The sequence below is a fragment of the Pagrus pagrus genome (genome assembly GCF_965226575.1).
Source record: "Pagrus pagrus genome assembly, chromosome: 20".
In the NCBI taxonomy this organism is placed as follows: domain Eukaryota; kingdom Metazoa; phylum Chordata; class Actinopteri; order Spariformes; family Sparidae; genus Pagrus; species Pagrus pagrus.
The window spans coordinates 6,623,129-6,636,867 of NC_140207.1; the positions used below are offsets into that span (position 1 = coordinate 6,623,129).

At 45.5% G+C, this 13,739-nt stretch overlaps 1 protein-coding gene across 1 annotated transcript; it reads right to left on the reverse strand.

Moving 5' to 3' along the window:
- Nucleotides 1–6,323: 6,323 nt before the first annotated feature.
- nell3 (NELL (neural EGFL like) family member 3) lies at nucleotides 6,324–13,399 on the reverse strand. Its single transcript, XM_084341025.1, has 5 exons — nucleotides 12,585–13,399; nucleotides 11,752–12,455; nucleotides 10,721–11,280; nucleotides 9,964–10,030; nucleotides 6,324–9,768 (listed from the first exon to the last, which is right to left on the reverse strand). The coding sequence occupies exons 2-5, from the start codon at nucleotides 12,434–12,436 to the stop codon at nucleotides 8,237–8,239; spliced, it is 2,844 nt and encodes a 947-aa protein (XP_084197151.1). The 5' UTR covers nucleotides 12,437–12,455; nucleotides 12,585–13,399; the 3' UTR covers nucleotides 6,324–8,236.
- Between the last annotated feature and the right edge of the window lie 340 nt (nucleotides 13,400–13,739).

Consider the following 13,739-nt stretch of genomic DNA (forward strand, 5'->3'; position numbering starts at 1 on the left):
TCATCCCCTCTCCGCCTGCTGCGGTGAAAGTCAGTACGTAAACACGTAATCTGAACCTGATAGGACGAATTTTTGTGATTGGGTTGATGTTACCTGAAGCCCCCCGCGGGTTCTCCTTCATGCTTGGAAGGGGAAAGTGAAGGGAGGGGTATTCAGTTGGTTGCCATCTGGAAACTACAGAGTGAATGTTGGACAGAAACATGGTGTGAAATGAAAGCAAATGTTGCTCCGTATGTCTTTTATTTGCAAATAAACAGGGATTTGCTCACATGTTCGCCATATCAGCTTTATGAGGTGATAGTGCATCATGGCAGTGTTGTGTTTATGGTGTTTTTGGGGCAGATTGTGTTCAAGTCCAGTCTTTGGATCAGTCTTCGTTGTCTTTCCCTGATCCTGCTGTTGTGTTTCCTTTGTCTTTGCCTGGTCCTCGTGTGCCGTGATCCTGAAAAACAACTTGCATTTGGGTTCACCTTCTCTGCTCCGGCGTGACAGGAGGCTCGATCAATCAGACACTCAGACATGTTTTAAACAAGCTTCCAGGGTCTCCAAACTTTTTTAAAAGACACAACGAAACAGTGGGAAAACTGTGCATGCACACATGTACAATGGGGGATAATTATCGACATTCACAGTGTGCTCACTTTTGGTTTTGGTTCCAGCTAAAGTGTTATCGCCTGATAACCACAAATCACATTCAAGGACAGTTTTGAAAATTCTGGCTAATACCTGCATGTGGCAGCTGCAGGTTACAGTAAAGGAAGGATGATTGCAAAAGATATGATCAGCAACTAAAGACCAACAAGCTCTTCTACACACCCTTACTTTCTTATTCTTATTTTGTCCCTGGTGCTGGATGTGTGTAATGATCCCACATGGACGTAATTCTTCTGGTTATTAGGTCCGTTTTTTGCCCTTCTGACTAAGTCATGGAAACATCCATGTTCTCAGATCTGAGCAAGTATAATGTCGTCATAACCAAAAGAAATAATGAGCATAAGTACAAAAATAAGTACAATTTTGAGGTACTTATACTTGAGTATTTTTTCTGCTACTTCTACTTTTTACCCAAAGTATGCATCATATACAAATATATATACTTTACTTGTACTTGTACTTTTGAAGTACATTTATTGCTAGAAAATTTATTTATTTACTTTAATATGAGAGTAGTACTATCTACATGGGTGACTTTAACTTTTAACAAAGTAAAATTAGACACAGTATCTTTAGTTTTACTCAAGTAGCCAAGGTACTTTTTGTAACACAGTCTGAGCCTAAAAACTTTGACTTTGCAGGTGAAAAATATCCATCTTTTCACCTGCAAATCACCAAATCCATGCTTGCCTTGTTGCGCCTGCTTTAATCACATAAATGCAGAACTGTTTCACTTTTGTTGAAGGCTACTTCGTCCAAACATCCTCTGTCGAGCCCGCTTCTTCCATCAAAGTCAGTCGTGCTCATTAGCTTCTCTGACCTCGCTGTGCACCCTGCCTGCCTACCTGACTGTAGCATACACTATGTTCTGTTGCAAAGCACCACACACACACACACACACACACACACACACACACACACACACACACACACACACTCACAGGCAACTCTGCCCAACTTATTGTGGTATATGCAGAGTCATTTGTATGGATGCATTCAGTGAGATAGTTAATCTGTAAGCGCCTGCTGGAGAAAGCAATTAACCTCCCGGACCACAGGGGAGTTGATATGAGTGAGAGAGCATCTCTCCGCCATTTAAATATACACCAGAGGGACTCCCTCGCACACATTCAGCCAACCTATTATTCATCATCAGCGCTTTAAACGGCCTCTTCATGAAGACGGCAAGACAGGCCTCACTTCCTTTTACATATACATGTGTGTATTGTGCACACACACACACGCAACACAGGTATGTATTTCCACGCCCAGACCGACTGATCCCCGTGGCACGGGAGTTTCGGATCGCCCTTGATGCAGAAATGATTAAGGTCAGCTAAAGAACAAGAAAATTAAATGCTGCATTCCTGGTGATCCGGGAATTTACCCGACACTGGAGGGAACTATGCAGAACTCTTGCCAAGTCTGGGAAAAGGGAGATACAGCATGTCCTGCATGATTATTTCCAAGTGTAGTAGAGGTTTCGACTGACAAAACATCCTCAAGAAACCAACCACTACTATAAAAGAATAAGTGGTCTCTGATAGACTTTTCCATGTTCAGTGACGTAGAAAATCTCAGGAATTCAACGAGCTCGATGGTCAACTTTTTGTGTGCTTGTCAGAGCGAGAAACTTTTTCGCAGGCTGTTCAATACGAGCCCCACTTTGTGTAGCGGCTACTGACCTGCCGGCCCATCGCCTCATGCATCAGTAAGCTCTCTAATGAGGAGAAAAACACCGGCGCAGATGGACGAAGGAGGGGAGGGGATTGCGACAGATGAGTGGACGCACACGAAAGGGAGGATGACGGAGAATTAATGATGAAACGAAGACTGAAAACAAACCACTTATGAAGAACTCACATATAAGGAGTGTGTAGCTTTGCACTTAAGATGCAGCAAAGTTAGACAAACTTCTCTCAGAGGCAGAGAAAGTAGAGATGTTAAACACACGGCCACAAACTCAGCTGGAAATTGTCCCGAGGCCTTCTTTAAAATATCCAGTGGTTTCACACTTACAGTGTTGAAACGCAGTCTGGATCTGCGGTCACTGGATTGGCGGCCTTCTCGCTCAACTCCACCACCATCCCCTCTGAACCCCTCTGTCATCATCTGGATGTGATATGATGCATTTTGAAGTAATATCAATATGGTACACATGACATGTAAAGATTGTTCTGATGATCGGGTTAATGTTAACGTCTCCTCTTTGGTCAAGTTAGCAGTAATGAACATAAAACGTCCAGTTAAAATTTCAGAATAAAGGTACCTGAACGACGTGGTTAGGTTAAGAAGAAAGCTCATGGTTTTTATTGTTAAGGTAAAACAGTTTGAGTTTGATGAGCCACCAGAAAACAGCCATGTAGGTCGACTGTGCAAGCAGCTTCGTACGACACATATTTACGTTTATTGTCGGGTGGGAGCAAAGGAGGACGTCAGGTGACGTAGTATAAAGAAGTACGCAGAAGGAGGAGGTTGGGGTGGACTGATGGGTTAAACAAAGACAATAGACTGCTGTTCGTGTCCCGTCTGAAACCAAAAGTCCGTGTTGAGTCATCCTTAACTTATGTCACGTAACTTTTTCCTAACATGCTACATTACAACCATGATGTTTCCCCAAGTCTTTTGGTACCTCACCCTGACCAAACTCTTCTAACGTCAACCACGTGACGACAAAGGTCCAGTTCCCCTCTCTCTAGTACTCTCCAACAGTCATGTATGTTGTTCTGGGAGTCGCCCCTATCCAGACGTTGAGGTCTGAGGACGTGTTGGATGGGCTGCAGACTTGCATGCCAGCGTAACTGTGGCAAAACAGAGAGGCATCATTCATCACCGCAATGCATCTGTTGTGAGTTTATTTGCTTTCTGAGGGGTTTTTGTGTTTGGACTTGACTCAAACAGTCGAAGGCATGTGAGGAAGTAACTTAAACACAACAGAAATCTCCGATGATTACAAAAAGCACGAACGTTTCAGGAACTAAACACGCCAATGCATCTAATATTACTCATTTTAAAGTTTGGAAAATATGTAACTTAACCCTGTAAATCCGCATCATTTGTTCATGGGTGCTGGGAAAACTACAACACGGTGTCATGTTAATAGACACATCAGTCAGTGATTTGCGGTCGAGGTGAACACCCTCCTAACCCAAACCTGGCCCCAGTCTGCTCCGATGTTGACTTAAACGGGACAAAGCTGGAGACAGGCTCGCTTTAATCAGAAGCGGATGTTACTGTAAAAGCCGAGGCCTCTTGTCTGCAGAGAAATGTTTAGAGCGTGTGGTCGGGCTTGATGCTGCAGTCCTCCCCGCTCTGCGTTACTGTCGGGGTGCACGACAGTGGATTTACGAGGTGTGAGGAAAATCTGTAATGATGTCGCTGATTTTTTAAGCAGCTTGTTGGTTTCTTCTGGGGATAAATCACACTAAGTAGTCTAAATATGGAAATTAAATCCATTGCGAAATTTAAATGTCCTCATTCTGGAGGTTTTTGCCATCGAGTTACAGAATAATGCTGCAAAAACACTTCTGTACTGTAGAAAGTTATGTTCAGGTGCAAATGGGTAACAATCGCTGACTTGATCACATTTTTTATAGGCCTGGCCATATTTTAAAACACATTTTTGGTGTTATTTGTATCTGAATTGAAGAAATTTTAAGTTTAAGTCAAGTTCAAGTATGAGGCTACGCTATTCAGCTGGTGAGCTCTCAGCTTTCAGCTCATTTTCCTCTCGACCGCAATCAAAGTATTTCAAAATGCTCCTAATTTTGTTCCTAATTTTCCATTATTACAAGCCAACAAGGCTGCCAGACAGCCGACCGCAGTTGGAGTCACACCACCGGATATTTTTAAGGACACCTGGGGACATTTCCAGCCATTTTTGTGGGACCAAAACCGGCTATTTTTTGCGGGAAGACGGACCATCTCCACCCGTGATCGTGGCGACCAAACCGTGTATTTTAAGCCACACTGTGATGTTTTCCTAACCCTAACCAAGTGGATCTTGTGAGTAAACCTAACCTGAGCATGATCACAGCCTTGTGATGAAGGCTATTGTCAACACTAACAATGCTAACGTGGATTTTAAGCAGGTTCCTCTGGCCTGATTCTTAATGTTGCATGTTAGCATGCTAAGAATTGTTAATTAGCTTCAAACGTTCATGTACAGGTGAGCTAATTCAGATGCCATCAGCTCTGCAGGCATTTGGTTATAGAATGAAGTATTAAACATATCATATTTCGATCTGATGGCGGTGCGAGATCAACAAAGATATTAAAGTTCATCCTGTGCAGCCCAGCTGTGTGTAATAAACCCTGTCTTTTAATTCTGATGATGTCTCCTCTCTTTCTTTCTGGGGCGTATCACAAATAGTTCGACTGTGGGTCATGGTCTGAGGTTTGGGTCGTTAACGAACGGTTATTGTTCACAAGAAAGTGGCCAAGAAGTAGCAAAACTTTCAGCGACTGGGTGCCACGTTGATGGATCTCACCTGTGTGCATTAGGTCTCCTAACAATCAGTGCACCCTGTCTGGAGTGTTTCTAGCCACTTGATGAATCTAGCTCCATTCTCTACTTTTTAGTTCTGGCCTCGACCCATTCCAGGAGAAAATAACTGGCTCTTTGCAATAGCTGCGAGACGTTTGGCTTGGCAGCTTCACCAGCTAATTGCTAATTTTATCTGTCTGCCATTTTGCGCAGGCTGGGAAGCATGAAGCGAGCTTTTTTTTGGTGGAAACAGCTGCTGGTTGCTAGAAATAGAAGAAGCGTCGTAGAGGTAAGGGGGAACTACAAAGTTGGGTGAAACAAGCATGTAGTCTTTGATTGTCTGTTAATGCAGACGATATCGTATACGGGAGCTTTAAAGACGACGTTTTCAGTAAACACAAACTCCTCTCCTGTTTTTTTTTTTTTCCTCTTTCCTGCTTTGACTCACTGTCCCCGTTTCTCCCTCTGATGTCTCTGAAGCTCTTCATGTGCTGTGGGTCTCATTTGATCTACAGCGTCAGACATCTGGAGCACCGCTCCGCTCACACACCTGTTTTCAATTCAGACAACCGACAGAAACATTTGATTGTTTCTCACAACCAGACCTATTTTTTTTCTCCCCCCCCTTCTCTCCCTCTCATCGACTCGCAGGCTATTTGTTTAAACCGAAGAAAAGCTCTGCTATAGGTAATAGATGGAGGAATAATTTAAACTTGATTAAGACCAATCGAGAGGAAAACACAGCGTACGACTTTCCAGGTATTATGTCTGCAAATTTGGCACCTTTGCTGCTGAATAAGGTGGCTTTGAAATGGGTTCAGTGTGTTGGAGATTAAATGGAATGAGTAACGTCTGAAAGTTAAACTTTTACCCTTAAACTTAATGGAAAATAATAGCTGCTCACTGTGAAATGTTGATTTTCATGATAGGTAAAGTCCACTATAAAATCAATGTCGAGATAAAATAAAGGTCACGTGAGAGGTCAGGTGATGTGGCTGGAGAGGAATGCTTCAGGTGCACACGATGCTAAATTAAACACATACAGGCCTGCGGTAATCATCCAGCAAACCGGTGAAATATCTTCCCTCTGATTGTTGTTTTTGGCCCTGAAGTTGACATTTCTTTGGATTAAAACCAACAAGGCAACTTAGCTTTCATAAGCTGGAGTGAAATTTCATTTTCTGGCAAAATATACGTACATTTTATTTGGTGTTGAACAAACATGCATGCATTGACATGTGCAGAAAGCCCAACAACAGACAGAGAGAGAGAGAGAAAAAAAACACTGAACATAATGAAGTGAGAATAAAGCTGAAGAATTTCAGTGGCGGCTTCACTGCCAACACTTAATTGTGCCTAATTGTTTCGAGGACAGAATACACACAGAGGCAATTAGGACCGATACGCATGGGCGACTCTTCACAGGGAAACAGCATTTAGGCAAAAGAATAACAAAGTATGACACATTCCACGATACTATGTTAAACTATACGCGTGCAAATAAAAATAGGAGCTATCACTGCATGTATTTGAGTATCAACACTGCCAACTCAGTGCTTTATCATTAATATACTGGACATATGTTTATATTTTTCTCATGTCTGACAAATATATGCATTCTATAGTGTAAATGCAAAAGTCCTGTTTTATAAAAGGCAAATAAATATCATCAAAAACATCATCAAAAACCAAAACTCCTCCGTATTTAAAGTTTACTACATAGTATTTTCGTATACGTTCAGCTCTTGCACGACAAACTCTTCAGAGCATTGAAGGACGTGACATTTTGGAAAATATGCGTATTTACTTTACGTTCTGGGGTTAGATGAGAAGATCGATACCACTTTTATGTTGGTACCGTTAGTATGAAGCTACCAGGAGCAGTCGGTTAGCTTAGCTTAGCACAAAGACTAGTCTTACCGGTCTGAAGTTACTGCAGTTTTTGTATCGATAAGTTATAACGTTTATTAGCAAGCTTTATAGGTGCTGGTAGGTCGATTTTGTTACCTTTTGACAGAGCCTGGCTAACTGTTTCCCACTGTTTCCAGTCTGTGTGCTAGGCTAAGCTAACCAGCTGCTGAGACTGTAGTCAATCTTTTAACGGTGTTATTATACTGTAGTCAATCATTTAAAGGTGTTATTGATAACATTCAGCGTTCATTGCATTTACGTTACAACACCGCTGCTGTACCAGTCATCTGCCCCTTCAGGTGGTTGTTGCATTAACTAATGTTGCTAACGCTAGCTAGCTAGCATTAGGGCAGTACGGTATGCTCGGCGCATAACGCCATTTTTACATTTCTTTTCCCCAAACTGGCAACTATCAAGACTGTTGATCGCTGACGAAACGTGACACCGTCGTTATACTCTTAGTTCAAAAACGCTGGAACCAGCTGTGTAGAGATACTTTTACTCTGCACCTTTCTACAAGCTCTGTAGATGTTTTATTTCTTTTTTTTTTAAGATTCGTCTAAATGAAAATGTTATCAATATGACCTTTAACCCTCCAGAAAGCAAATAAGCATATCTCCTGAAATGTCAAACCATTTTTTTTTAAACGCCTAACAATATAATACAGAAAGGTTTGTTACATACAGTACGCAAGTTAAATATGTGCAGGAATGGTAGGTTATACGTACGACTCATATGCAAAAGTAGGCATGCCAGTGTGTGTTTACACACGCTCATACACACACACACATATATAAGCACCACTGCACATGTATGTACACACACTCATACATACTGTACACACACACACACACACACACACACACACACACACACACTCACACACACACACACTCACATGAAGAATTGGTCACTGCTCAACCAGCCGAAGTACTTCAAGCAAAGGCAGTACTTACAGGATGTATCATACACAAAAGAGATTTTCACAATAAAAGTCTAAACAGCGGATGCATTTAAAACAATAATATGACAAAATATGCGTAATACATGATCAAACAGTATTCTTCTGTCATTTGGTAAGTTGTTGAATCTGCTCTGCAATTCAATATCGTGCAAAACTGTCTTTTTTTCTTTTTCTTTTTTTCTCCACAAAGTGTGTTACTGAAGGTTTCATCCCTTCTTGGATCAAACTGCAACCCAGAGGATTGAAATGTTAGTGCCGCCCTCATGTGTGATCTGGTTAACTCGTCCGCGGATGCAGTCCAGAGTAACAAACACAGCTGTACCGTTCTGCACCTGAAATGAGGCCCGCAGCCCAACGCTGGCCCACTGGCTCCCCTCAGGCATATAACCAGACACCTGCTGAGCCACAGGACCTGCCTGCCCGCCCTGACCGCCCACCTGCTGCAAGGTGAGTTTAACAACATTGCAAGAGTGTATCAGCTTCAGGTTCAGGGCTATGTTCGCCGTCCCTTTCTCGTGGAATATAAAGTTCTTCCGGCTGTTCGGCTCCCCTGAGCGCGCCAAATGAACCTGCGGCGTGTCGGCGCTGATCTGCTGGAATAACAGCGGCTTGTTCCTGACTGCTCCGGAGGGCAGACCGGTCCTGGACACAGTAGCAGTCAGGGCTGATGACACCGCCGAAGGAATCCAGATGAGGCTCAGCATGCTGATCCCAGTGCTGTCCCCGAAGTAGCGGATGTTGCACTGGGACGGAGATGAGATCTCAAAGCTGAGCGTGTCCCCGCTGTCCACGCTCACGGCGCCAGAGAGGGTGATGGAGGTGTCCCTGTAGTTGACGCCCGTCTTGAAGGCTTGCATCACCTCCTGGCCGGTCCCGTTGTGATTAGTGTAGGCGATCAGGGAGAAACCCTCTCGAATGCAGGTTTGGCCCATGGAGTAGAGCGCCTGCTGGAGGACGAACTTCACAACACCGCTTTCTGTGAAGCGCACGCCGCGGTTGTCGTGGCTTAGCATGATCATGTACGGGTCGGACACTGAGGTCATGCGGAAAGTTGGGCGGTAGCTGGTCTGGTAGTGCGCCAACAGGGACAACTGAGCCGTCATAGCTACGGCACCGGTGTCATGAGACAACCAGAGCAGGCTGAAAGAGGGAGTGGTGACGTCGTAGACGTGAATATCCTTGCTGTGGTTGCAGTGTTGATTTGGGCTCTTCAGCAGCAGAGTGAAGGTGTGGTTGGGCTCCACCTCGACTCCGCTGCTGATGCTGACGCCCTGGAAGTACTTCCCATCTGGCTGTTCGATGCGAGCAGCACTGAGGTCCCGACCCTCCTCCTCCTGGCTCCCATTGAGCCTCATCCCCACCTGAAGGAAGTTCCTGCAGCTGTGCTTTATCGCAAAGTTATGATCCAACCACACCAGGCCGTGCTGCAGGAACGTCACCTGCCCCGCCTCGTTGGACAGCAGATCCGTCGTCTCTTTGCCTCGGATTTTTAGTTGAAGCCCGGGGAAGATGTTGGCGCCAGAAGTCCGTGGAGGGGGAACCACCACGTTGGCCCTCCAAGACTGGGAGAGGCGGCTCTCTGACGACGGGCCGCAGACAGAGTCAATGACGGCTGTGCAGGGAACAGCGACAGGCTCTCCGTCGCAGTCAGAGCAGGCCTGGCACTCCTGCAGCTCCTGGTTGTAGAAGTAGTCGTGACCGCACAAGCCCATCACTGCATCTCTGTCAGACACTCCCAGGCATCTGAAGCCCCCTGTGGAGTCAAGACCAGAGAGAATCCAAGGAGTGAAGAGAAGATATAAGAGCTGCAGTGCATTAGGATTTTTTTTTTGTCAGTGGAAAAAAAAGGCTTCTGTTTTTCAGGATTGTAGCCAACCATGATGATATATGAATAAAAGAAAGGTAGGAAATGGTTCTAGGGGGAAAATAAGCAACATGTTGAACTCACCTGGAGTATTAAGGCACTTCACTCGCTCTCCACAAATGTTTGGTAATTCAAGGCATTCATCTCTGTCCTGCAATTTATACAAATTAAGAGTATCATCAGGAATACATTTTGGATGATAATAACAGGTTTCAGGCGATTTTGGCTGCCGGTGTTGTTGTTTCTGCACTGAAACTACAGACAGCTGATATTTTTTTGCCTTTTTGCTTTTTCAGTTATTTCCTTTCCTTCCATGTTTTCGTGCATGTGAAAGATTTTGAAAGTCAAAAAAGCCCAGCGGGAGCTCCTCTCTCCCACAGACAACACTGCTCCTTAAACGCCTCGCCAGTAGTCCTGCCTTTAACTCCGTGACTTCTCGACATCACTATGTCACCCCATCACACGTTTGCATGCTTAAATTGAAGCTAACTGGAAGCTGAACGCACGACAGAGCCGAGCAGAGACACGGTTGAGCGGCGCCAGCTCGGGCCTGTGAGAGCTGACCAATCAGACCAGACCTGATATTCAGAAGAGAGACAGGAGCTAAAACTCCAACAACAATTACAATACAGTGTCTCCTTTCAGTGTTGCTGACATGCTTGAAAACCACTGACAGCTGTCAGCTGAAACCCAGTCAAGCCTGATTGCAGGTGGTTTTCACACATCACAGATAACACAAATACAAGACAGATATCAGTCACACCATCAAGACAACGGTAAAAATACAGCGACAAGGCTGTTATTCAAAAAGGAAGCATCAGTATCTGAAAAGGTCACACACCTGGCACATCCTGTCTGCAGTCGGAGAACACTGCGAGATCAGAAAGAAGCCCGGCGGACACATGGTGCACTTCTCGCACTGAGGTGGATCCCTCTGAAAATCGCAGAACTCCTCCTGCCCACAGGGCGTCGGGCACCCCAGCAGAGGTTGAGGCAAATGAGCCTCCCCGACTACATCCATCACCTTCGTGTCCACGTCCATTTTGTGGACTGCGTAGGACTTCTGCAGGTGGCTGCGGGCCTGGCTCTGCAGCCCGGCCAGGTGGTTCTCGAAGTAGCTCTGCAGCTCGCCCTGCAGGCCCTGGAAGGAGACCTGCTTGACGGTGTCCGAGAGGAGGCCGTACTGGGCCTTCACCACGTCCATCTGCTCGTACATGCGCCGCTGCTGATCCAGGATCTCCCTCTGCTGGGAGAGCAGCGCCTCCTGTTGGTCCGCCAGCTTCTGCTGCAGGTCACGGATGACAACCTGCTGGGCTCGCAGGGCCTCCACCAGCTTCTCCTGACCCTTGGCCAGCTGGAGGTGCAGGATGAGGGCATCTTCGGAGGGAACCTCATTCTCACCTGATGCAGAATGAAAGATGAGATCAGACAGAGGGTGGAGGAGGCGAGTAAATGAGATGTGCAGGAACAAAGTGTGAACACCCAGTGACCCCTTCCTGTTGGCCGAGTCGATGAAAGTTTCCTATATGGACAGACATCAAAGCTCAAACATTTTCTGGACAATTGACTCTGAGACATTTTTCCAGTTGAGTGGCTGCAGATATCATTTGGAGATAAAGGTCAACACAGTCTTCCTTTTCCCTTCTAGACCATAATCCACTTTTGCTGATCACAGGTGGGAAAAGGGGGGCAAAGCCAATAAAGAGGAGTACGCAATGCATTTTGGTAAATCAGGCCAAGATAATAATTCACCAGCTTGTCTCTCAACCAGAAATGTCTCACAAGCCCCTTTTATAGAGATTAATCAGCCTTTAATCAACTAAACACAACAGTTAATTTTATAAGATGACATTTATGATGATGATAGCAGACCTGGCTTGATGTCACATGTGAGTTGGACACCCAAAGGCGCGCTGCCAAGTTCCGGCGACGGATATCCAAGCTCCGGAAAATCTCCCAGAAACTGCGCGGCTCTGTCGGACAGATGGACAGGAGGAGGGAGCTGGCTGGCGGCGGCGGCGGCGGCGGAGGAGACGCTCTCCTCTGATCCGACCAGACATCCCTCTCCCACACACGACCTCGCTCGAGGTTTACTTGGCCGTATCCTCAGCGGCAGTCTGCACTCGATCCCTCTACAGTCTCGGGTGTCATTAGTGGGCTGAAATTGCTTCACAAGAGCGGCGCAGTCCACATCGGTGCACCCCGCGGGCAGAGCTTCCAGCGCTCTGAACCGCGCACCGCCGCCGCTGTCACCGTGCCGCCCGCGGAGAGGCTGCGCGGCCGGGTGATGCGCTTCCGACGCCGCTCTTGGAGAGCCCGGGTACGCGTGGTGTTGGCTGGCGACTATCTGCGCCGCCCTCCCCTGCGTCGTCGGGTTGTACTGGCGGGGAGGTCTGGAGGATCGGCTCCCCGGGCAGTGCGCGCCGGTGCACGGTCTTGGATCGGCGTGCTCCGCGCCGGAGCAGTGCGTCCCCCGGCAGATCTCTGCGACAGCTTGCAGCGATGCCCAGGAGAGGAGCAGCAACAGCGCCGGTGCCACTAAAACCATTTTTTGCATCAGCTTGATCTCTTCCTCCCTGAAAAAGAGGGGAAAAGTTAGATTCCCAAATAATACATCTGGAGGAAATCTCCAAGAAAAAGTCAATCAGTCATGAAAATAAACTTTATCATGCTTGAGAGAGAGACAGCTCGTGACAGACGATTACCTTCAGCTCCAGGTTGTGTGAGGCTGCCTCTCAGGTCTGTCAGTACGGAGTAAAAACATTAGACAGACGCATTACTGCTGCCTCTCTCCATGCCTGACCCACTCTGAGGGCTCCTGCGCTACGATGTCAGTATGTGGCATTCCTCAGACTTAATTAGCATCAGGTTTCCCCGGCCACAAATTAACCCTTCACCTCCCCTGTTCTGCATACAGGAATTCCCCACTGAGGGAAGAGGAAACTTTTACTGAATCACAGCACATGACTTCTGGCTCAAATTTTGCATTTAAGAAGGAAAAAATGGGAAGTTTTGTCCATGCGTGACCGAAATGATCTCCTCCTCCATGACTGTCACTTTTCATTTTGCGCACTGTTGACTTTCCTGTGACCTTACAGGCCATCCAAGCTGCAAAAAAAAAGGTGGCAATGTTGAGACAGCTGCTGGTCCTTGACCCACTGTCCTTCACTTGTACTGGCCTTGTCAACACTGAGCGCCCTGCTTCTTTACAGACGGAGACAACAGAGGTCAAACTTTTTGTGAAAAGGGACCAATGGCAGGAGTCAGGAATGTGGACCCACAGCTGGGCTTTGGACCCAGATCTTCTACTCTCGTTTTTAGTGCTTCAGCACAAACACATGTCCGATGGGAGGTTATCTGAGGCTGATGTGTGCCGGGATGTTTGTAGTTTGGCAGGTTCTGATGTAATTTTGTGTTTAATTACTTCAAGGTCAGGCAGGTACGGAAGACAAATGCTGCCATGAAAAGGAGGGAAAATTAGACTTTATGACAATAAAAATTGGACCAGTCTCGTAACTTTGACTTTCTGAAATTCTCAGGATCTCATCATTTTGATTTATTATCTTATAATTTTAAATTAGTATTGCACAGTCTTCACTTTCTATCAGTTACTTAAAACAGTTTTGTCGTACAATAAACATGTTTTTATTCTCTTATAATTTAGATTTTTTTTACTTGTGATTTTGACATTTTGTCTAAAAACTTGCTATCTCAAATTAGTGAAATATCATCAAATCTTTTTCTCTTTTGTCATAATTTTGACTTCTTTTTTCATAACATTTTATTTACTCTCACATCATTTTGACTTATTATCTCACTTAAAATCTCACATTTATGACAATTTTGTACGAGAACACAAA